Here is a 24007-nt window from a genome sequence, read left to right as displayed (position 1 = left end):
AATTTTGAAAGGATGTGGTGAGATGATGGGTGGGTTAGACTGTGGACATTATATCAATGATGTCATGGCTTGTAAACAAAATTTAGTAGGACCAAAAATGTCTTTCCAGAATCGGGTCTCAGCTCAGCACGGGGCCGTATAACGGATTAAATGACTGTGTGGACTCGGAATGAAAAGCGAGTGAGTTGGTTTGATTTAACGACGCTTGGAAAAGCATCTCAGTTATGTCATGTCACTTCTTTCAGTGGCATTTAGAAGTCGGTGTGATGAAAAAAGACAAGTTCTATGGATGAACCACTTCTTTATAACAATTAGTGATTTAGAACAAATTTGTTTTGTTTCAGACAAAATATTTCTGGCTTTAACAATTGTAATAAAGAAGTTGTTCATCCATAGAACTTGTCTTTCTCCTATGTCATGTCAGCTTAGTGTGGGAGGAAAGCCCGAAGTGAAGCAGGTCTTAGATGTTTTACCATTTTGGGGAAACCCAGAGGCATTGTGATGACAAACCCAGAAACATAATCAGGGCGAAGCCGGATATGAGTCCACGATCATAGGTTTCTGGCATGGTGGGACGCATATCTGCACGGTGAATCACGGCGCCTTAGACGACTGGGCCATCCGTGTCCCAACTATGTCATTATTGTGTTTCATTTTCAAGGAAACATGTATTATGCTTTCAACTAAACTTGAGAAACATTCCAGAAACTTTATGGTTGATCTTCAGACGAACTTACCAAATATGACACGGTGAACTTGGGATTAAGAACAAATTTGTTTTGTTTCAGACAAAAAGAGGCAACAGGTTTTTGGCTTTAACAATTCGTCCATGTCCTGAAAAAATGTTAAATGTGTTACAGCCACATAAAGAGAGCACATGATAATCCACACATTATATTACATAACATTACTTATATACTTTACTTATCCTGATCGATATGTATACTAGTGCTTTACGAACAAAATATCTCGAGAGATACGAATACTAATACAGTAAATTCTCGCTTGAGGCTTTTAAGAGGTAGGTTAGCTTACAGACTTCACGTGTTTGCTTGTATAAATTCAACACTGAGAGTACAGGCGCAAAATAACTAAAACCTAAATTAAATAAAGTTTCACGGATGTATGTGGCACACATCACTCAAGAACAAGCGCACTAGAGAAATGATAAAGGACTTTCTTTGTACGTGAAGGTTGAAAGTTTAAAGTTTTCTGTCCATCTTCACCCACTACAGATTGTATATGTTGCTTGTGAGATATCGATATTACATCACTGACGTACATTTATACACCGTACCCCGTGCTCGTCGTAATCTTGACAAAATGGAGACGAGGTCATGTTCGTTGACCTGGTTGATTGGATGTCGTACCCCGACGGCGTGGAGCGTTGTTTATAACATCAATCACTAGATAATCTGGTCCAGACATGTAGCTATTTTCGGGCAACGTGTGAAAGTATGAAATTCTTCTTGCCGCCCAAGCTATTTCCAAGAAGATGTCCAATAAATCAAGGATAAATCCTCTCAACCTTGAAATTAAGTTTAATGTATCCCTGTTACCAACCCTACAGAGATAAATGGTTTTCGTACAGTAGATTATCTGATTATCGGATTGGTATATATCAACTGATTGATGGTGTACACTGGTCAACATATTTATATTACGTCCTCCGCCATACAGTCATTACAACCACAGTTTACTGTCCTCTATACAGCACGACAGACGTTGGTGACAAAGGCAAATGTACAAAATCATGACATCAGAGATGTTGCCTTAACGAGTCACTGATTTAATGCAGATGTGGGTAACGATTTATTTGCGTCATGCTCACCTACGCAACCTGACAACCATACACATCACCTAAAATTGATGAAGATGCTATTTACGTAAACATCTCATTTTGGAAAATGAAATAATCTGAATCCGAGAAAATTAGCATGTATTTAGTTTCATCGATTCTGGGGAATCATTTTAACCATGTACGTCTTAAAGACTTTCATGACTGACAGTCATCATGGCAACGTGATTCGTGCTGACATGACCCACCTCCTAAGGTGCCTTTTATGCCCATGTGAGCTTACAATCTCAGTTAAAAGGAATGGGCCCTTGTATTTACCATCCATAATTAATGTGATCGTAATTCAGTGACAGTAGTATATCTTGTAGGAAGTGATGAGTGGAGGATTGATTAAGCTGATTGTCGTCATCCCCAAGAAGAAGAATGGTCATTTTGGTGAAATCAACGATAACAGGTTTTGGTTTTGGCAAATATGCTGCTGTTTCGAGGATGGTTTGGTTAAGAAATCTTAAGTTTCCCCCGACTCTATCGACTATTTTTATCAGATTTGTGGTTACGATAGATTTTGGTGGTCACAATACCCTGGGTTAGAGTTCTCATCATCGTACGTACTTAACAATAAAAGGCAATGATATCAAGAAGAAATAACTAGGATGTTATTATAGTCTGTGGCAAATCTATCCGGTGAAACTGACCGTAGACCTCACGAACCGGTAAGTTGGTATTCGTCACGAGACCCTTGCTAGACGTATGACGCATTACAAAAATCACCTACCGCCTCTGTGGTCTAGTGGTAGAGCGTCCGCCCGGAGAGCGGAAGGTCGGGCGTTCCATCCCCAACCGCGTCATACCAAAGAACGTTCGAAAATTGTACTTGTTGTTACCCTGTCTGGCGCTCGATATTAAGGGGCTAAAACAAGGACTGGTCGGCTGGGAGTCAATATGCTGTGTTTGAGTGGGGTAGTCATGATATTTCAGTGGGCGAGCACTATAAAATCGGTATTAGGTTAGACTAGTACAAGCACACATACACACTCACACACACGCACTAACTCTTTTCCAAGACCCCCCCCAAAAAAAAATAAAATAAAAAAAATAAAAATAAAAATAAAAAAATAAAAAAAAATAAAAAAAATAAAAATACCCCACCCAGAACAAACCCCATCCCCAAAACAACAACATAAACATTAACAAGACAATATCAATTATAAGATATACAAATAATACTGTAACAGCTGCAAGTAATAACATGGTCCGAAAAACTGGATCGATGCTCATGACTGGATCGTCTGGTACACACGTTATCATTTACAGAACGCCGCCATATAGCTGGAATAGTGCAGCGTTCAACAACAAACAAACAAACAAAATTATGTAACTTTGACGGCAATGTATGCGTAATGATGTGGTATAATCTTTTCGCTCGATTTATGCATTCAAAAACAGTCGATACTCCGGACAGATACTTGAATTTGGACCTGGATGAGAATTAATGCACAAAGTTGTATAACCGGTGATACACAATCAATGTGCCATTTGCGACCGCCTTTGATGGTAATTGAATACGGAGTGGAAGGAAAATGCCACTTAATGTTTCCTTTGTAACGAAACAGGTGGCTAGGGATCGCTTGCTTTGACAGCAAGATTGCGATTAGCCCAGACTGTCAATTTGGTTAATATAAGCACTGGATTGTGAATTCAAACACGACTGTGTCAATACAATACAATGACAATTTGGGTATTATCGTATATATATTATAGAAAGCATTGCCCGAATAATTTCCTTCCAGAGTGAAATCTGATAACCCTGGTGAATCATTTGTGACGTATTGTGTGACGCTGTTATCACAAGGTAGAATTACTACCTGTGGATAATAAAGCGATTATGCCATATATTTGCGTGCACTGTATTATCTATTTAAAGATAAAGAAATCGAAAACATGGCTCATAGTCTCATCGTAGACTGTAATGTCTTATTTTCTCAAGAAAGGTATCCCCAGGCAATCAATCATCTTGAAGATAAGATAGATGAGATGAAATAGGGTTAATATCTTGATAATGCCGACAGGGACACACAGAGATTGAAGACTAAGTCAGACAATACATGTTGTACATTTCCCATTACATATGTCGAAACTAATTTCCGTAAGAGAACAACAGGAGTACAGGGCTTCTAAATAATACATAGCGATAAGGACAGGATACACGAAGACAAATTTAGTATTTCACAATAACTTACAGAATATGATGACATTGTTAATTTCTTGTAATCATTGTCCTGATAACTATTTCCATTGAACATCTGATGACATATAAAGTGTGTGAGTAAGTATAAACTCAAGCTGTGTTAATAAGTATGACCTAAGCTGTATGTAATTACTATATGAAGACCAAGGGGAGAGTAATATTTATTCAGAGATGCTTGACCTGCATCGATTGATATCGATTTAGTATTTGAAGAATGAAATGACAAAGTAGAAACTCTTGTACTTTTCACATCAAGATGGGTGCATGCGGTACGTGCTTCTGAAGACTATTACCTCAGCATGGGATCATTCAGTAAGTAGCCACTGCAAAAGAACGGCTATCTGTGTACAAGAATTGCTTCTTTACACATATGTATGACAAGCTTCACCAAGCATTACTTGAACACATTACTTGGGACCGAACACGTATAGTGGATTAAATTTATACGCGCTTCTCTTACGAATAATACTTTCCACATATTGATGACATTTGCTTAGTAACATAACAGACTGTCCCATAGTTCTAGGCAATTGAGTCTCACTCAATGATGCATGTTATTCTGGTAAACCGATAGTTCATGCCACTAGTGCTGCTATGATCATTACGATCTATCTGAACCAAATCAGGACCCGCAGAGAAACGCAGACAGACATAATAACCAAGACTGACACAGCGCCTACAGGTATCAGTAGCGCGAATGCTCAAACAATCCCCATCCTCATATTGCCCAGTTCGCATTAAACTTAACGACCACAAAAGCATATGGGTATGACAAATAATACAAATACGAGATCTTTGCACATCTAGTCACACGTATATATGTGTGTACTTACCGAATAAAATGAAAAAAGTTCAAAATATTAGTATTTTGGAACTTGTGGCATTAATAAAGTTATACATGAATGTTTTCTCCTCCTCAATGTACCAAACCTTTTTTTCAAGGATATTCAATTCTTCCATATAGCTATAATATTAATTAAAATAAATAATATGTATATATTATGTATTCAAGCGGTTTAATTATGTGACAGTTGTACCAACAAGAGACCACTGGCCTCAAGCACTGTCGAACGTTCACATACCATGTGTGGATTCATTAATTAGACCGAGAACGGTATCTTTGTTTGTTTCACGTCGCAGTATTCAAGGTGTCTGACGGCGACTTATAAATAATCGATTCTGGACATGACAATTCAGTGACTGACAATATGAACATGGATGCAAACAATTAGGATACAATCACATGCATTCGTTATCCACAGATGATATGACGTCATCGTTGGAGTCGAAATAAGTTCTGATTGGATCTTTCGTCATGTTTAGCGCAGGTGGAAGTCTGATGGTGGGTGCGGAAGGAGTTCAAAGCCACTCTCGTGGATTGTAGCCATGGTAATGATCGATTTGTGCAGTGACACATTGTCCAGATGGAAGTGCATGCCTTTACTCAGCTTCTCACAACTCTCAGTCTTAATTTCATCTCATAAATGCTTCAAACGTGCAGCTTACACGCTCCTTTTATTGGCTGGCCTTTTGGTAGATAATCCACAACGATGAAACCCTCCGCATCCAAGAATACGGACGAGACAATCTCTGACTTCCTTGGCGGTGGTGATTTCAAATGCTTCCACTGTTTTGATTGTTCTTTGGACGAACAAAGGTTAATCCCTGGCCACAACGTTGCAAAAACCTTTCTGGATCAGCTTCAAACAGAGTTAATAAAGCACAAGAAGACATGTTGGATGTCAGAAGATTTGGCGCCTAACGAGCTGACGCCTTATGCATTGCCAGAGTTTCTGTGCTATTGGAATGAATTCTCTCGTGGGAAATACCTACTGAACCAGCAATATAATGGATGCTTAGTCATTCTCCGGCCGGCCCTTACCATATCGGACTTTCTCTGGATTATATCTGGTGCTGCTGACAGCAAAAACAATTTGCTCAATTGAGTAACTTTATGACATCATGTGATATCCACAACAAAAGATTACGCTATCACGCAATTCCTTCTATGTGAGGCTCAGAACTTATCGATCCACCCCGGTAGGTTGTTGTGAACCTGCATTGTAACCCGGAATCGCCGCCTGTTTATATTGAAATTATATCCTAGCAGGGGTTATATTAAAATGAGATTAGGAAGTTAGCACCTCCACTTTTCAATGCCAGGTTCTCTTTACTGACACCTCTTTTGACAGTTTTACACAACCATGCAATGAAAAGGATACAGCCTATTTATTGTGATCATTCAAGGAGATATCGCTTGTGTGAGAATGAAATATCGCTGCAATGAAATTGCACCACAATGCTTCGCAGACCATTGTGACGTCATTTTTACCATGACGTCACAATCAAATGACATAACTAATGGTTCTGCTACTGAAGCTGTTTGCAGTACTTTTACACATAAGACACTCGTTGATAAAAGTGGAAAAATGTCGGCAAACCTCAGAGCTTTTCCACTTTTATCAAGTCGTGTTGATATATTTGATATCAAAAGACACAAGGGTGAGATTCTCTATGTATCCTTTTTACATCTTTAAAGTTTCAGGATGCTGATTATGAAAATTGTTTAGCTGCGATAAAGATAAACATATTAACGAATGACGGAATATCCTTTTCTTCTGTACCAAACACATACATACGTGTTCTATGATTCATTCATGCCAAGTTCCCTAAATCCATAGCGGGTAAATTACATTTGACGCTGAGGGGAAATTTTCTAGACAGTTCACTTTCCGTATTTCAGCCCTGCGAGGCAGCAATGAATGGACATTGACATGTCCCAGTATACAGTGAAGCTACCACACTATTAGATATGTTGTAGTGTAGGTTGGTTAGGCTGCCTTGAATTTGTAAGTGGCAATAGTGCAATCAATGTCGGAAGGTCATTGGCAAATACGTAAAACAGATATTACCTTTAAGAACCATAGTAATTCATAGACCTCTGAGTTCTTTACATTAAGACGGGGTTTCGTGTCTCCTTTAGCAAATCCGAATCAAGAGGCAGTGGTGGCTCAGTCGCTTAAGAAAAACAACAAACCCTTTTCCACATTCCAAGAAATATGTCAAAAGCAGTGAGTGAGTAAGTGAGTGAGTGAGTGAGTGAGTGAGTATGGTTTAACGCCGCTTTTAGCAACATTCCAGCAATATCAAGGCGGGGGACACCAGAAATAGGCTTCACACATTGTACCCATGTCGGGAATCGAACCCGGGTCTTCGGCGTGACAAGCGAACGCTTTAACCACTAGGCTACCCGACCGCCCCTGTCAAAAGCAGAGTCCAATGTACGATTCCGACAATATAATGAACATGTCTTTAGGAATCACTTTCAATGATGATGATACCAGGTGATCCCACAGTCGACACCCACCACAAACACATGCAAAGGCAAGTCAACTGGTCAACTGAAAAAACACTGGAACATATGGTACACGTCAAAATAGGAAATTCATTCTTGACACTGATGCGTCAAATTTAGGAAATGTCATACACAACTCGCAATGCAGATTTGTGTCGCTTAGACGTGGGTTCGAATCGCTGATTTGACCAAAGTTTCCAGGTTCGTCATCACAATATCCCTACTCCTGGGTTACATCAAAGTGGTAAACTTCTGAGACATGTATCACTTTGGTCTTTCCTTCCACAACAAACTGACAGGCTGTGATACAACTGAACTGATAAAAGCAATGTTAAACCACAGCTCTCTCAATACTGAATAATATTAGGGTAGCGTCATTACGGACGAAGGACACGGATGCCTCAGTGGTCTGCCCGCAGTTCTTTGTGCAGAGTTGCGTCATGATCCGCTGGTTGTAGCTTCGAATCCCGGATTCGTCTTTAGTATAATCCTCAGCATAATTGTCAGCATTGATCACGTGATCATGGGTTTTCTCCAAGTGGTAAACACCCACACCATACGCCACTTTCGAATTGTCTCCTGATAATGCTGACACTTCATGCAGTTAGAACTGAAATTCTAACATTGGTCACAGTCTTTCCAGAACTATAAGAAGTCTTTGTATATTTGTACATCAGGTCTTCTGAATCATTCGGTCATATTTGTCTTGGACTTGCATAATGAATAAATGTGACAGAACACTTTCCATGATCATAAGAAATTCATTGTACGAATCTGACTATATCACAAGCATGTGTCAATACATCACTGTGAAAAATATGATGACACCAGGTATTCTTGAAAAGACAATCATATCCTGCCTCACCGGTGGCACCCGTCATAAACACATGCAAAGGTAACTAAATTCTTCACCTGAAAAAGAAACCACGGGATCGTATGTCACAAGTCAAAACAGGGAATCGCATCAGACATAATGTTTGTCACTAAGGTCTCCAAGATTTCCACTATACAACTTTTTGAAAGCTTTAGTAAGGTCTGGAAAGTTGTAACTCTGATCAAACAACTTATGGGCAAGAGTCGGATGACGCTCATTGAAATCTTCATAGAAAGTGCTTTCTCGATTGCTTTTCAAAAGATGTTAAATGTAGACACCAAAGGTTGGAGCTGCCGAAATATTGTTCGACATGCAGGGAACGTTGATTAGTAGGAAGCCATTCCTCTTGTCATACAGTTCTGTGGATATTTTTGTCACTCTGAATCTTTATGCACAGATCTAAATACGAAACTGATGAGGTGATTTCACTGGTCTCTTTTATTTCCAGTACAGGTTGGCCATATCTGACCGATGGCATCGTTGTACCTGAAGTTCAAGTTAAACTTCTTGGCCCCTTTCCGTTGTTTTGATTTAGACAATCCTATCAGATATTCCTACTCGTGTGCAATGAGGGGAGAACAACTGGTGTCAATGAGTTCTTGCCGAAATGTCCTATCCCAAAATGTTACATAGACGTTATCTATGCGGAAGTACATCATTTCACATACGAACTACAGATGACACTTGCTTTCATTTTTGACAAATTGTTCTGGACCTTTCAAGATAGAGGTGTTTTTGTTTGTTTGTTTACGCCGCAATATTCCAGCTCTTTGACGGCGGTCTGTAAATAGTCGAGACTGGACAAGACAATCTAGTGAGTGACATCATGAGCATCGATCCAGGCAACTGGGATACGATGACATGCATCAACCAAGTCAGGGAGCCGGACCATCCGGTCCCGTTAGTCGCCTCTTATGATAAACATAGTCGCCTTTTACGGCAAGCATGGGTTGCTGAAGACGAGTTCTAACCCGGAACTTCACGGGTTAGAGATGTAACTATGTGTATGGTCACCACGTGTACTGACCCATGGAACAATGAATGACGATTTCCTTTTAGTTTGCGGTGTGGGCTAGTGGCGCCCAAAGTTGACAAATCAAATAGTTTGAGGTAATTTAGTTAATTCAAGGTAGTTTTTTTCTGACATTTGCAAAGGTTCCCCACATAGTATTTATTCTACATGTCTTAAGAACTTTCCCTGATTTCAAAGAACGCCCTTCCTTGGTTGTATTAATGATTGTGGTTAATCTGTGAGACATGAATGTGGTTGTACATTAATATTAGCAGGATCCATCAATATACATATATATACATATATTCTTTTTTAGCGGGGATTTTTCATGTAGCTTTGGAATCTAGTACAAAAGAGGAATGAACATTTAGGTTTAAGAGTCAACTCGAAAGCTGGTAGTCCCGATGTCTATTTTTGGCATATTTCTTCCTCAGGTAACTAACTAGCCTTATTTATTTCATTACTTTGTATTTTGTTATATGCGCGTTCAAATCTACATACACATGACCTTTTTGTACACCGGTTTTCATTGAGATTGTACATAATTTATTCATTTGGTTTGAGGGTGTAGCAATGGTGAGGGTAAACAAATAAAATGAACAATCAAAATCAGGACATTCTTACCCATTTCGCGAACACCTAATGTCATCACATGTTAATTGCACAACTGCCTTGCCTTGTAAATGTCCGCCCAGTGCATTCTGTTTCGTCAGATAATCGCGATTGAATATTATCTCGTGTTCACGTTCTCAATTAACTAAAGGGTTATCCTCACATTTGACACACGTATTATGGCCCGTAGTATGCATATCTCCCCAATGACACATTCTGCAAGCTGTGATGGTACGTACAATGTACAGTGATATCAACTTTACGCCCCAAGGTATACATAAGAGCCATATACCGGAAATGATGATACTATGCTCAAATGTGAAATCAATATGGTTTCACGGACGGTACTAAACACTTCAACTGGAAATGTACTTGGAGGCGTATCATATTCCATTTTGAGAACTATTATCAAGATAGCGATTGTGAGGTATGTACACTTTATGAAGACGCTGATTATGAAGTCGACACAAACAGTCTTGAGATTGTCAATCATGTGTGGATATATTCATATCAGTATTATATATATCACATGTGCATTACTCTAATTAACGACCAAACATGGATGTATTATGCAGTTTGAATACGCCTTAATGCTACGACGTGTGTCAAAATAGTACACAGTTTCAACGTTTTATAGGGATACCAAACTCTTTTATAATGTTGAGAATCTCATGGGAAACAACTTCTGAACATGTTTACTGATGTTTAGTCAGACTTGAGATGAAGCTTAAAATGTGTTAGGTCCATGACAGTATAGTATCGTAATGGTATTACGACATATCCAAGCAATCAATTACATTCTGTCCCCACCAGGACACGTAGAATATCCCTATCAAAGATCGAGTGGTATGTTCATAGCTACAATCAACCAACCTAAGATCGTGGTTTTCGATAAATCACGACTATACTCCAAGAAACCTATATGTCTAGATGCAACGAGGTACGCTACACCATCATTCATGGCCACGGTAAATCAAACGAAAACCGTCATTAACGATATATCATGGCTACCTGATCGGAAAGATCGTATTCATATATGCCTTGAATTCACGTTAAGAAGTACGCTAAACGAGTCCTCATGATCATGATTATATTCAACAAGGCAGAGACCTGCATCAATGTCTGGATTCATTGAATACGATGCATGTTCAACGATTAGTTATTTTGAAACAGACTAAGATCCTTCTTTCTTACTCATTACAGTTTAACAAAATGTCTTCAGCTTTCTTAATTATGTATTGTTAATGGCTACTACCCGATCCGTTAGTCGTTTCTTACGACACGCATGGGTTGCTGGTGACTCTGTGTCGACAGATAATCGAGACTGATTATTCTCTGGCGTTCGCGTTTTCAATTTACTATGCGGACATCCTTACATTTGACGGACACGTTATGTCCCCATTTCATCAGAAACCTTCGAATACATATCTCCCCAAAGGCACATTCTGCAGGCTGTGATGGTACCCACAATGTAGTGTAATCGACTTTACATCCCAAGGGATTCATTAGAGCCGTACTAGAAATGATGATAATGACAATATGCTTAAATTTGATATCAAGGTTAATATGTTGTCTCTGACATTCAAATAATTACATTCGTATGGTATGCTTAACAGTTTCTCGAACCAGATTGTTTGTTTGCTATATTCACCAACATCTTGTATCGTCGCTGTTTGATAGTGATTCATAAATACCATCTTCCCGAGGCAAGGGAGTTAACTGACTGAAAACGTACCGCGTCCAGTTTCCACCCTCGCCGAACTATGCTGGAATGTCTAGGCTCGATCGTCAAATATCTGTTGACGCGGAGTTGACATGCTTTGCAAATTCTGCATGCGACCGAAATCTGCATGGCAGTTTACGAACCGGATGTCGATTTCGATACGCGATTTCGATTGGACGATGCACAGACTCCAGCCAAAATATAATTCCTTTATTACTGCCTAGTTTGGCACGCGTGGAAAGGGTTTTGTCACGTATGTTCCTTATCTGCATTGTTCACAAGCTTATACTACCGGACAGCACTAAATATAACATGTATAATGTGCGCTTACTTTCTTCGAAGAAGCTGTAGTTTAAAAGTGTGCTTTGAGCATCCAGTGGAGAGGCGCACCTGTTTTTTGCAGCATACTGTACATATAGAGTTTTATAAGTGATCGTCTATACTAAAAGTAAACGTGTAACGACACTGTAACCTACTCAACAACAATAGAAGGACTGCAAAACGAACTTGTATGTTAGTTTGTGTTAGTCTTTTCAGGCTCCGGTAATTTGACATCCTAACATATCTGATTATAGTCATTCATACACCACTATGTTTTTGCCTATCATACAACACAAATTGTAAGAGGGGCGGTCGGAGAGCCTAGTTGGTAAAGCGTTCGCTCGTCACGCCGTAGACCCGGGTTCGATTCCCGACATGCGGGTGGAGATTATATATTATAAGATTTAATATGGCATTTAGAGTGACAAAAGCTCACCATAGAACTGTGTGAGGTATGTCGTCAACTTTGCATTTATTTCGAGCAATATTCAAGCATCTCCAATATGTGGTGTCTACATTTCAAAATTTTGAGGTACGTTCAAGCTTGCTTTTTCTACGAAGATTTCAAAGTGCACCATACGATTCCTGTTCATAAGTTGTTTCAGGGTTACAACATTCTTCAGGTGATTGGCGTTTTACACAATGATCAAGGGTGTCGCTGAACAAGAATAAAGTAATAATGAAAACGTGGCAATAGGTTCACAGGTTAATCAATAACAGCTAATTGTACCAATAGATGACAATAATAGGATCTAAATCTTCACTGACAAATGTCACCGATTAATTAAATCAGAGCAAGTACACAAGCAGCTTGGCTAGGCCACTGTATTACAGTAATAAAATAAGAGTAGCTAAAACAACACTTTGACAAGACAGACCAGATGCGTAGACAGCCAATTAAGTCTAATTAACACCTTAGTTAATTGACTCAACACTCTAAAGAGTGAAAAACCTCGGAGGTGTAGGACGGGAAAGTGCCTATCGCTAAAATAAGTCACTTGGACTATAAACTAGACGAGAACGTCTGAATATCAAACTAGTCAAAAAGACTAAAGATTCAGCCACTTTCACTGAGCAAGGAAATACTCAAATTCCCCAAAAGCTAGACAATCAGAAGGTTGGTTATCCATGGATTACTAGAAAACTGAGAATGGGAAACCCTAGTGTCTAAGTTTAGCTCAATACAACCAGAGTAAGTCAGTACAAGATCAAAAGTGCCCGCAATCATTGCCTATCGAAACCTGAGTTTCGCGAGACAACCCAGTCGTGAGACCATCGTAAACAATCTAACGAAGCCTAGGGGTAAAGATGCAAGATCCTGACAGAGGTATATATATATATATCGCTCCTGGACAGCAGGGAATACGATAGTCTGGGCCGCTTAGCCAACGTGTGTTTCTGAACATGTGGAAAACACGAATAACAAACTGACTACTAAAGCCATACGCCAGATGTAAGTATTATAATAAAGCGCAGAACACAGGCTACCCAACGGTATCATTAAGGATAAACAACACCCTGTGTACAATTATTGAAGAGGCAAAACATTATCATAAATAAATGAGAAATATCCGAGTGTGCATAAAATCTTTCCAAATGTTTGAAAATCATTGTTACAAAATCATTTTCAACACATGAATAAGGCAGCGAACACAAAGGAGGAAAAAATCGCAGCTCTCTTTTATGAACAAAACCCCACCTCAGGCCTCCAAAATGAAGAAAGAAGAGGTGTGGTTTAACAAATGAATTAGATATCATATGCGACCCTTATTGTGGGCGATATTGCTTTACTGCCAGAAAGCAACAACACGAGATATCGCTTTCACGTTTTGTGCAATCGCTTGCTCGTCTGGTGCTATCGCTTTCTCGACTGGTGCTATCGTTTTCTCGTCTCACTTTATCACTTGCTCGTCTTGTGTTATCACCTTATCGCTTTTTAGGCAGAGGCACACTTGTCGGAAAGCTCTTGATGCAAAGTCACTTTGTGATACTTCGCGGGTCATCGTGACCCAGATTTTAATTCCCTGTTGATTCCTTTTGTGGCATGCTAAGTAGCATTTGCATTATTCCGTTCTTTTTTCTTTATTCATAGTTTCTCAACTGCAACCTCAACCAACATGAGAGCGGGAGGGCGAAAAAAAATGTATTCCTAAAAATTAAAACTCTCTTTCAGTAGTTATATAACATATTTTTTATATTTTAAAGTTTATGAATACACAATGCCATTTAGAAAGTGGTCAAATGTATCTAATGTTATATTTGGGATAACACTTTCTTAGTAAAGTACAGATTCTAGTATTTTTATGGGTTGAGTCCCGTCCGGGATTCGAACCCACACCTGCCAGGGTGAGGCGCCTAATCGCCAGCACACAGAGTCAGCGATCTAACCCACTCAGCCACCGAGGCTTCCACTAAAATGAGAGTCCGACAACTGGTAGTTTAAAGTTAAAGTTTAAAACACATATCAGTCTTTAAATTAATTCAGTCAATTTAAAATTTGCTTCGGAAACGAAGTTTTAATAAACAGCTGAAGAAAGATGAAGTTGGCTTTTTTTTATGACTATGCAATGGTAGTAATCATTTTTTATCAGATGGGTGCACAATTTTCAATAGCGCCTGAAAAAATGACATACGAAAACACTGGAACGGAGATGGGGAACTAAGACAACTACGGACAACCTTACATACTTCGAAACGATGTGCAGATACATATTTGCTCACACTGGTATTTCTGTAATTTGCGTGAACATGGATTGCAACATTATTTTCATCACGATTGTTATACAATTTACGAACACCATGCATTTCATGTCGCTGGCCACACGGATCATTCTCCCTTGTAAATACTTCGGCATGAACACATGTGTTGGTCCGGCAGCTCATAACAACAATATCGCTCTCAGCTGCAGCTTTATTCCATCCATGACGAGCGTCTGTCATAATGTCAATGCTTCGATAATCTTCCTGGTCAATTGATTTCAACAATGTAATACACACAGACTATCACGGCGTTCTCACAAGATTCCTTCACCTCAATCCACCCACGTGATCAGAGTTAGGACCCCTAAATGATTTAAAACATATTAGTTGGCATTTTTGGTAAAGAATTGTTTACGTGAATACTATTCTAAAAAAGACATGCTATACGCGGTATTCTTTGATTGCACTTATTTGTATATAAAAGTTACAAATGGGATAAGGCACGATTTAATGAAACAATATTCTTCTGATAACTCTCTAAAACCGGGGCACGGGAGGCCCAGTCGTCTAAGGCGCCGCGAATCGCTGTCCAGAGTTGCGTCCCTTGGGCACGCCAGAAACTTATGATTGTGGGTTGGAATCCCGGTTCGCCTCGATTGTGTTTCTATGTTTGTCAGCACCCTACCCGCGCTTGTGGGTTTCACCTAAGTGGTAAACGTCCGAGGCCTGCATCACTTCGGGCTTTCCTCCCACATTAAGCTGACACGCCGTGATATAACTGGAATACTGTTCAAAGCGGCCTTAGACCAAACTCACTCACTCACTCTCTAAAACCTTTCCGACCACGCAATCTCCTTGTAACCACGCCCAGAGCACGCATCCAAACTAGCTTACGGCTTCCAATAACTGTGAAGTACTTTGCAAGTTCACTTGTCTTGTGACAAGCATTTTCATGTGACGCATAATTTGACGGAAGAGTTGTTCGAGATGATCAGGGAAGCCTTGGGTCATTTCGATTATCACATTGATGACTTTATCGTGGAGTTCTAATTCAAGATGACATCAGTCCGCTTGTCAACTCGAATCAACAAGATGGCGCTTCTCTTCCCGCCTTTGCAAGTGCAACAGAAACTATGAAAAATTCAATGCCGATTTTTAGGATTATTGGATCAGTGTCACAGCAAGATTTCATTATCGAAACAAATGAAGGCGAAAATGTCAACCATGCGACGATGCGTGACACAACACAGGCAGTCGTGGTTAGGGAATGGTGCCCCACCAAGTTGCAAAAATTCGTTCATTCGGAAAAAGCGCTACAAACACATCTGGACTTAGCTGGAATAGACGAAGTGCTTGGAGAGATCCTAGATACTTGGTCTTGAAGTAACGGATATTTAACGTAGGAGTAGGTGAAGGATTGGTGTGGACAAAACGGGAAGTGATGACAGTGATTGTGAAGTGATTGTGTTATAAGACGAAGTGTATCCAAATCTACTGAACAACAAATACATGGGAAATATGTGGATCTAATGATTAAACTCAGTTTTGTGTGTTAAAAGTATGTGAAAAAAGGAAATTCGTAATTGAAATCTCTTTTAATATGTGTATTGGATTTTTCGTTTTTCGTAAGTACAATATTATATATATGGGCCCAAAGTAGGTCAAAATATCTAGTTTTATTTCGTTACCTATTTAGATCTGTTCATTGTTATGTTGATACACGGGACATAGTCATATACTGTTGTCAAGGTAAGAAATATATTTGTAACTTCTGGTGTTTCAAATTAGGCCTATGCAAAAACACGTTAAAAGATCTGAAGTTTACCAATGTGATCTGATTATTGTGAGATATGATAACTGTTGAATACAAGTGACCAAAACTAACTTAATACTTAAATATCAATGGCATTTTCGGATTAAACTGAAAAAAATCTTCCTAATAACCACGTAACTTACGTCAATTTCGTATTTATGTATCGTTACTGTCATATTTACCGCAACTTTTGTTGTGCTGCTGTTCATCCGTAAATATAAACACCACAATTCAATTTACATTCGTCACCACTCGCCCCTTTCCGTAACCTACAAGAAGACTCGTCCCCCTGTCGATGAAAGTTATGTGCAGAAACACGACAAACCAATCAGAATGCGCGTATGATTTCAAGTTCTTCATCAAAGAATCCCTCAGAAATAATTTTAGATTTTACATATGTCTTGCATCTAAAAATATACCCAAGACACAGTTAAATGAGTTCAATCATACTGTATAATTCCGCTCGTTCCGAAATATCATCTGAAATATATATAATATATGAGGAAATATATGTGAACCAATACGCAACGAGTGGATTTTTTTCAGGTATGTCCGTTTGCGCTAAGACGGAACCTGGTAGTAAAAATGGCAACGAGAGAGGCACGAGTCGCTGTTCGGTTTGTCCCGGAATAACACGAGTTGGTCCCGAACGTGCAATTTGATCACAAATGCATGAAATATGTCACGTGTCAACATGGCCATGCTCTTTGCTATTTATAGCCCAACCCTAAATACGCTCCACCCACTGTGATTGATGTAGACGCTCAAACACGACCGATTCGATTTTGTATGATGAAACTACAGAAAATGTATTGACTGGTGATGGAACCATTTGTGGTATCCAAGGTTTGTCATTCAAGTTGATACGGAATTTGACGGTCTTTGTTGACGTACGGTTATCAAGAAGCTTCTCTCGACATTGGGATATGGCTGAAATATTGCCGATGTGACGTAAAGCATAAACTCACTCACTCACTCTCGACATTCGATTGTGTCATTGATTAAAAACTGAAACATGTTGCGGGGTATTTGTAGTCAGTGTGGGTCTTAAACACATTTGTTGTAAATGGGAAATAAAGTAACTTGCAGAAACGTCAGTACTGAAATATATATCTCGTGCATTGATATTTATAACATGGTTGATATCAAGCCCATCTAAAATGTAACTGTTTATGTGTCACCATGGCTATTACTTCATGTAGCAAGTGACAGGTTCATTACTGTTATTGCAGAATAATATCACTTCGTGATTTGTTAGTGGTAAAATATCCAGCTTAGATTACATCGGTAATATGATTTGGAAAAATAACTCCAGTGTGTTGTCAACACGCGTCGTAATTGAAGTTATAAGGAGACACCAAGTGGCTTGGCTGTCAGAAGGAGTATCTTAGGGGTTGGTATAAAAACGAGAATACGCTGATATAAACATCTTCTAAGGACTAATCCAGTGACAGCATGCATATTTTCTCAATGCACACTGTATACTACAGCGTAAAAGGCGACTATGCTTGTCGTACTGCACACAGTATACTTCAGCGTAAAGGGCGACTATGCTTGTCGTACTGCACACTGTATACTACAGCGTAAAGGGCGACTATGCTTGTCGTACTGTACACTGTATACCACAGCGTAAAAGGCGACTAGGCTTGTCGTACTGCACACTGTATACTACAGCGTAAAGGGCGACTATGCTTGTCGTACTGCACACTGTATACCACAGCGTAAAAGGCGACTAGGCTTGTCGTACTGCACACTGTATATTTCAGCGTAAAAGGCGACTATGCTTGTCGTACTGCACACAGTATACTACAGCGTAAAAGGCGACTAGGCTTGTCGTACTGCACACTGTATACTTCAGCGTAAAGGGCGACTATGCTTGTCGTACTGCACACTGTATACTACAGCGTAAAGGGCGACTATGCTTGTCGTACTGCACACTGTATACTACAGCGTAAAGGGCGACTATGCTTGTCGTACTGCACACTGTATACTTCAGCGTAAAGGGCGACTATGCTTGTCGTACTGCACACTGTATACTTCAGCGTAAAGGGCGACTATGCTTGTCGTACTGCACACTGTATACTACAGCGTAAAGGGCGACTATGCTTGTCGTACTGCACACTGTATACCACAGCGTAAAGGGCGACTATGCTTGTCGTACTGCACACTGTATACCACAGCGTAAAGGGCGACTATGCTTGTCGTACTGCACACTGTATACTTCAGCGTAAAGGGCGACTATGCTTGTCGTACTGCACACTGTATACTTCAGCGTAAAGGGCGACTATGCTTGTCGTACTGCACACTGTATACTACAGCGTAAAGGGCGACTATGCTTGTCGTACTGCACACTGTATACCACAGCGTAAAAGGCGACTATGCTTGTCGTACTGTACACTGTATACCACAGCGTAAAGGGCGACTATGCTTGTCGTACTGCACACTGTATACTACAGCGTAAAGGGCGACTATGCTTGTCGTACTGCACACTGTATACCACAGCGTAAAAGGCGACTATGCTTGTCGTACTGCACACTGTATACTTCAGCGTAAAGGGCGACTATGCTTGTCGTACTGCACACTGTATACCACAGCGTAAAGGGCGACTATGCTTGTCGTACTGCACACTGTATACCACAGCGTAAAGGGCGACTATGCTTGTCGTACTGCACACTGTATACTACAGCGTAAAGGGCGACTATGCTTGTCGTACTGCACACTGTATACCACAGCGTAAAGGGCGACTATGCTTGTCGTACTGCACACTGTATACCACAGCGTAAAGGGCGACTATGCTTGTCGTACTGCACACTGTATACCACAGCGTAAAGGGCGACTATGCTTGTCGTACTGCACACTGTATACTACAGCGTAAAGGGCGACTATGCTTGTCGTACTGCACACTGTATACCACAGCGTAAAAGGCGACTATGCTTGTCGTACTGCACACTGTATACCACAGCGTAAAGGGCGACTATGCTTGTCGTACTGCACACTGTATACCACAGCGTAAAGGGCGACTATGCTTGTCGTACTGCACACTGTATACCACAGCGTAAAAGGCGACTATGCTTGTCGTACTGCACACTGTATACCACAGCGTAAAGGGCGACTATGCTTGTCGTACTGCACACTGTATACTACAACGTAAAAGGCGACTATGCTTGTTGTAAGAGGCGACTAACGGGATCGGTTGGCCAGGCTCGCTGACTTGGTTGATGCATGTCATCGTATCCAAATTACGTGGGTCACTGGATTGTCTGGTCCAGACTCGATTATTTACAGACCGCCGTCCTATAGCTGGAATATTGCTGGCTGCGGCGTTAAACAATAACAACAACACAATATAAATGGCACAGGGCAATAATACATGACAGTTTCTTTACTACTCATGCATATAGTTGTGATATGGATTTACATGGTGTACTTGTGGTATATATGATGATATATGTTCTTTAAATGATCCACAGCTAAATAAATATTGGAAATGACCAGCATGTGGTCGTGCACTAGATTTGCCACCCTACACAAGCAACGTGTTATGGCCTCACATGTTTATACGAGAGGTTCGGATCCTTACGTGCAAAGATTTCACTTACAGATATTAGTGAGTGAGTGAGTTTAACAGTATTCCGTTTTATCACGGCGTGTCAGCTTAAAGTTCGAGGAAAGCTCGACGTGATGCAGGTCTCAGACGTTTACCACTACGGTGAAACCCACGAGCACGGGTATGGTGCTGACAAACATAGAAACATAATCGGGGCGAAACGGGATTCGAACCCACAATCATAGGTTTCTGGCGTGCCCAAGGGACGAACTCCACAAAGCGAATCGCGGCGCCTCAGACGACTGGGCCACCCGTGCCCCCTTAAAGACATTAAAGTTATTTCAACATCAATCCCCTTCCACATTGATACACTTTTGCCAATGGTGTTGGAGGGAGTTTATCCAAGTTTCGTAGAAGTCCTTCTCCTGGCTGTTCAATAGGTTCTCCACGACTGCTATGCCCTCATCTTTGGAGTGGTGGAAATAGGCTCGAGCTTTCTTTATGTTAAGGAACAGATGGAAGTCTGACGGAGCCAGATCAGGTGGCTGAAGGGGTTCAAAGAAACACTCGTGAATAGTAGCCATGCAACACTGATGTGCGTGAGCACTGGCGACTTGTCCTGGTTGGAGAGCACACCTTTTCACTGATTTCCACCTGTTTAAATTTCATCCCGTAAGTGCTTCAAAAGTACAGCATAAAATGCTGCTTGATTTGTCTGATCTTTTTGGATGGTAGTCCACCATGACCCTCAGCATGTCATAACATGGAAGTGTTTGCCTTCTTTCGCGGTGGTGATGTCAAATGCTTTCACTGTTTTCAGTGTTGTTTAGAGTAGTGAACCCAGGTACCCAGGTTGCACTCATGGTCTAAAATCGTTGCAAAAACCATTCTGCATCAGCTAGCTTAGCATGTGCCAGGTGCGTGTTTAGTCAGATGTTAGGAGCTTTGGAACCGAAGGAACTATTATTTTTTCATTGCCAAAGTTTCTGTGATAGTGGGATGTACATGCTTGTCTCTTGGGAAATGCCTGCGAGCATCTTTGGAAATGCCTGCTGAACGAGCATTATGACCCTCAGTCATTTGTCGATCGGTCATCACCATATCGTAGATTCTCTGGATTATTTCTTGTGCTGCTGACGAGAGAGGCCTTCCTGGACGGGGTTCGTCTTCAAGGCTCTCCCCGCCACGTGTTAGTTCTTCTGCCCACCACTTTAACAACAAGTACCATCCTTAAACGTCTTGTGGTATGACGCGGCCAGGGATCAAACCCCGGACCTTCCGCTTTCCGGGGACAGACGCTTTACCACGAGAGCACGGAGGCGAACGTTACTTTGAAAAATATTTTGATAAGACTAAGATAAATCCAATTCTAATAAGTTATCAAGCTGAAGATACTGATTTGAGAGATATTTAGCATTAAAAGACGAAACATGTACCTAGAATGTCAACCATAACCAATATGCCTAACCATCATATCGGAACCCTTTATGATCGACACATGGTAATCTCGGACACCAAGCTGATCGAATTGTTTCATTCAGGATGAAACCTTCACACTATTTTAAAATAATCTACCGAAACAACAGGCTCAAAATAAAGGTGAATTCCGGAAATACTTACCAAAGAAACAGCATATGAAGACAAAGGCGTAGATTGCGATGAAGAGAATTCTCATACTTGTGTCCGATAGAGGGTTAACAAAATTCTGCCTTGGCATGAAGGAAAAGTTAACATTCCCATATGACCCATTGGGGAAACTGTAATTCTTTATGAAATCCATTTTCATAAATTCAAAACCCCTCAACGTCTATAATTTCTTAAACGATAGCCAAGTCACGGATGCTTCTGAAACCTTTCCGCCATAGGTCCAGGTACGTCGTAGCAACGTCTCCACTTCCAATTTTGTCACAAATAGCCGGAGATTACTTCACCTTATTCTAAAACTAGATATGCAAAAAGATTTAATTCCTGGAATCCTCCACACACAAAATGACAGCGTTCTTGTTAATTCTTCTCATTGGTCTGTACCCACCCTAAGATACTTGTCAGACTGTCGGTACCAGATGACATTTCCAAAGGTGGAGGCTGAAAGAGATGAAAGTAGTCATATTAAAATATTAAAATGTCATGGTGTCACCCTGTTGTGTAATCCTAACGAAATATGTTGAAGATCGCTTGAGCCAGCTTCTAGATTAGGGTTGACACGGACGCACCTTTACTTAATACCATTTAGAAACCAGACCGAGCTGCAAAAGATGAGCGATATGTAAGCATTGAGCCGCGAATAGTCTCATATATACATTATGTATAAGTATGTACTTTTGAAACGGCTCTGCAATCATGACATATGACATTATTAAGCTGTGAAGGACGTATGTATTATTGGCTCGGAAAGGTCAACGTAGACTAAACTGAGATTGAGGTCGTAAGTATTATTTAATGATGTACGTAAATGGTTTATTCAAAGAGCTGAGATGTTTGTGTGGAAATGTTAAATGAGGTAACAATTCAAAGCAAATGTGAACATGCGTTTAGTTTCTTGGGGCAGGATACGCTCACAGTTTCGCAAACACCAGGGACCACCGCTATTTGACACTGATTCTGGCGAATGAAGGAGTAAGTAAGAAATTGACATTCATAAATTCTCTTCCTTATGTGTACCACTTGTAAATGCCTTTCAAGAGCTCCATGATGTGAACTGGGCTCGAAACCCTCAAATCTTCTGGACTGACCATGGCGTTCTAATCCTCTTCTTTGTAAGGATATTTGTCAAAGGCCAAAACGCGTGGTATTCAGCCATGCATGTGTTACATTGGAGAGTGATGGCATACACGTCCGTCTCACAACTAGTAAATACTAGTAAATACACGTACATGTGCATCTTCCCGAGAGTTAACTAACGTATGTCAATCACTGGATTGTCTGGTCCAGACTCCATTATTTTACAGACCGACGTCATATAGCTGGAATATTGCGGAGTGCGGCGATAAATAACAAATAAACAAACAAAACTGGTGGCGCTACGATCGAGCCCAGGAATTCCAGATTTGTTCGGCAAGGGTGGAAACTGGACTTGAAAGTCAGTTAACGCTCTTGCCTGAGGACGAGGCGAAAAACGCGTTCTCTGTTTTCTGACTTTTAGTCTCCAATGGCATTGAACAATTTACGATAAACGTACATAAATCCTCATGCATATTTTGCAACCATCGTATGTACATAAGTATAATTGCACGACAATACAAAAGCCATGTAAATACTGATACTATCGGATATATGTAAAAGATGCAGGTTCATACTATTCAAATAAAAGCGATAAAACCCTTTGCATATACACAAGAAATCTCTGCTTTTGGCAGTGTTTATTGTACCGACTACATCATGAACATGTGTTTCTGAGTTAATATCCAATAGTGGTACCAGGTTTTCACTGAAAGGTGAGCGTACCCTGACCCACCGGTGGCACCCGTCACAACTACACGCAGAGGCAAGTCAACTGTTAACCTGAAACACACACGGAACATGCGATAGTCAAAATATTTTGTTATTCAAAGCGTGAAAATACATTTTGGACAGGAAACATGATCGAAATAAGCTACGGTTCAGTCAGTGTACATGTATGTTCAATTTCAGTGACATCAGATAGATTGAATATTCTCGTTTCTCAAATTCTTTTTGCACCTAAGAAGCCAAATCTGCGGTATGTTGTGCTATCATATTATACCAATCCCCTTGAACATATGTTCACATGTTATTGCCTGGAGGGTACCTCAATATAATGTTAGGTTTTAATTGTTCATAAGAATTTCGTAATATTTTACTTTTTTCTTCAAATATGAATGTCCGTCTATAACAGAGTATTTACAGTCCCCTGATCTGTCTTTGAAAAAAGTGAGTTTCAGATAAAACGCTGTCACAGCTTCTACTTTTTCATTGAAAGGGAGTTTAATCTGATTTAGGGCGAAGCTCGAGGAATTGTGAAGTATATTACTGTCATAACAGACGAT

At 40.3% G+C, this 24007-nt stretch overlaps 1 protein-coding gene across 1 annotated transcript in view; it reads right to left on the bottom strand.

The window, feature by feature from the left end:
• LOC139480332 (trissin receptor-like) overlaps positions 1-24007 on the bottom strand; it is a 56877-nt gene that overhangs the window by 22375 nt on the left and 10495 nt on the right. The window contains exon 2 of the mRNA XM_071263394.1: positions 21624-22088. Coding sequence (XP_071119495.1) covers positions 21624-21789 — 166 coding nt within the window. The 5' untranslated portion in view covers positions 21790-22088. The remainder of the gene's footprint in view (positions 1-21623; positions 22089-24007) is intronic.

The sequence above is a fragment of the Haliotis cracherodii genome, unplaced genomic scaffold, assembly GCF_022045235.1.
Source record: "Haliotis cracherodii isolate W230 unplaced genomic scaffold, xgHalCrac1.p SCAF_4, whole genome shotgun sequence".
In the NCBI taxonomy this organism is placed as follows: domain Eukaryota; kingdom Metazoa; phylum Mollusca; class Gastropoda; order Lepetellida; family Haliotidae; genus Haliotis; species Haliotis cracherodii.
The sequence above is the reverse complement of the archived record's forward strand: the minus strand, read 5'-3'. Positions and strand labels throughout refer to the sequence as shown.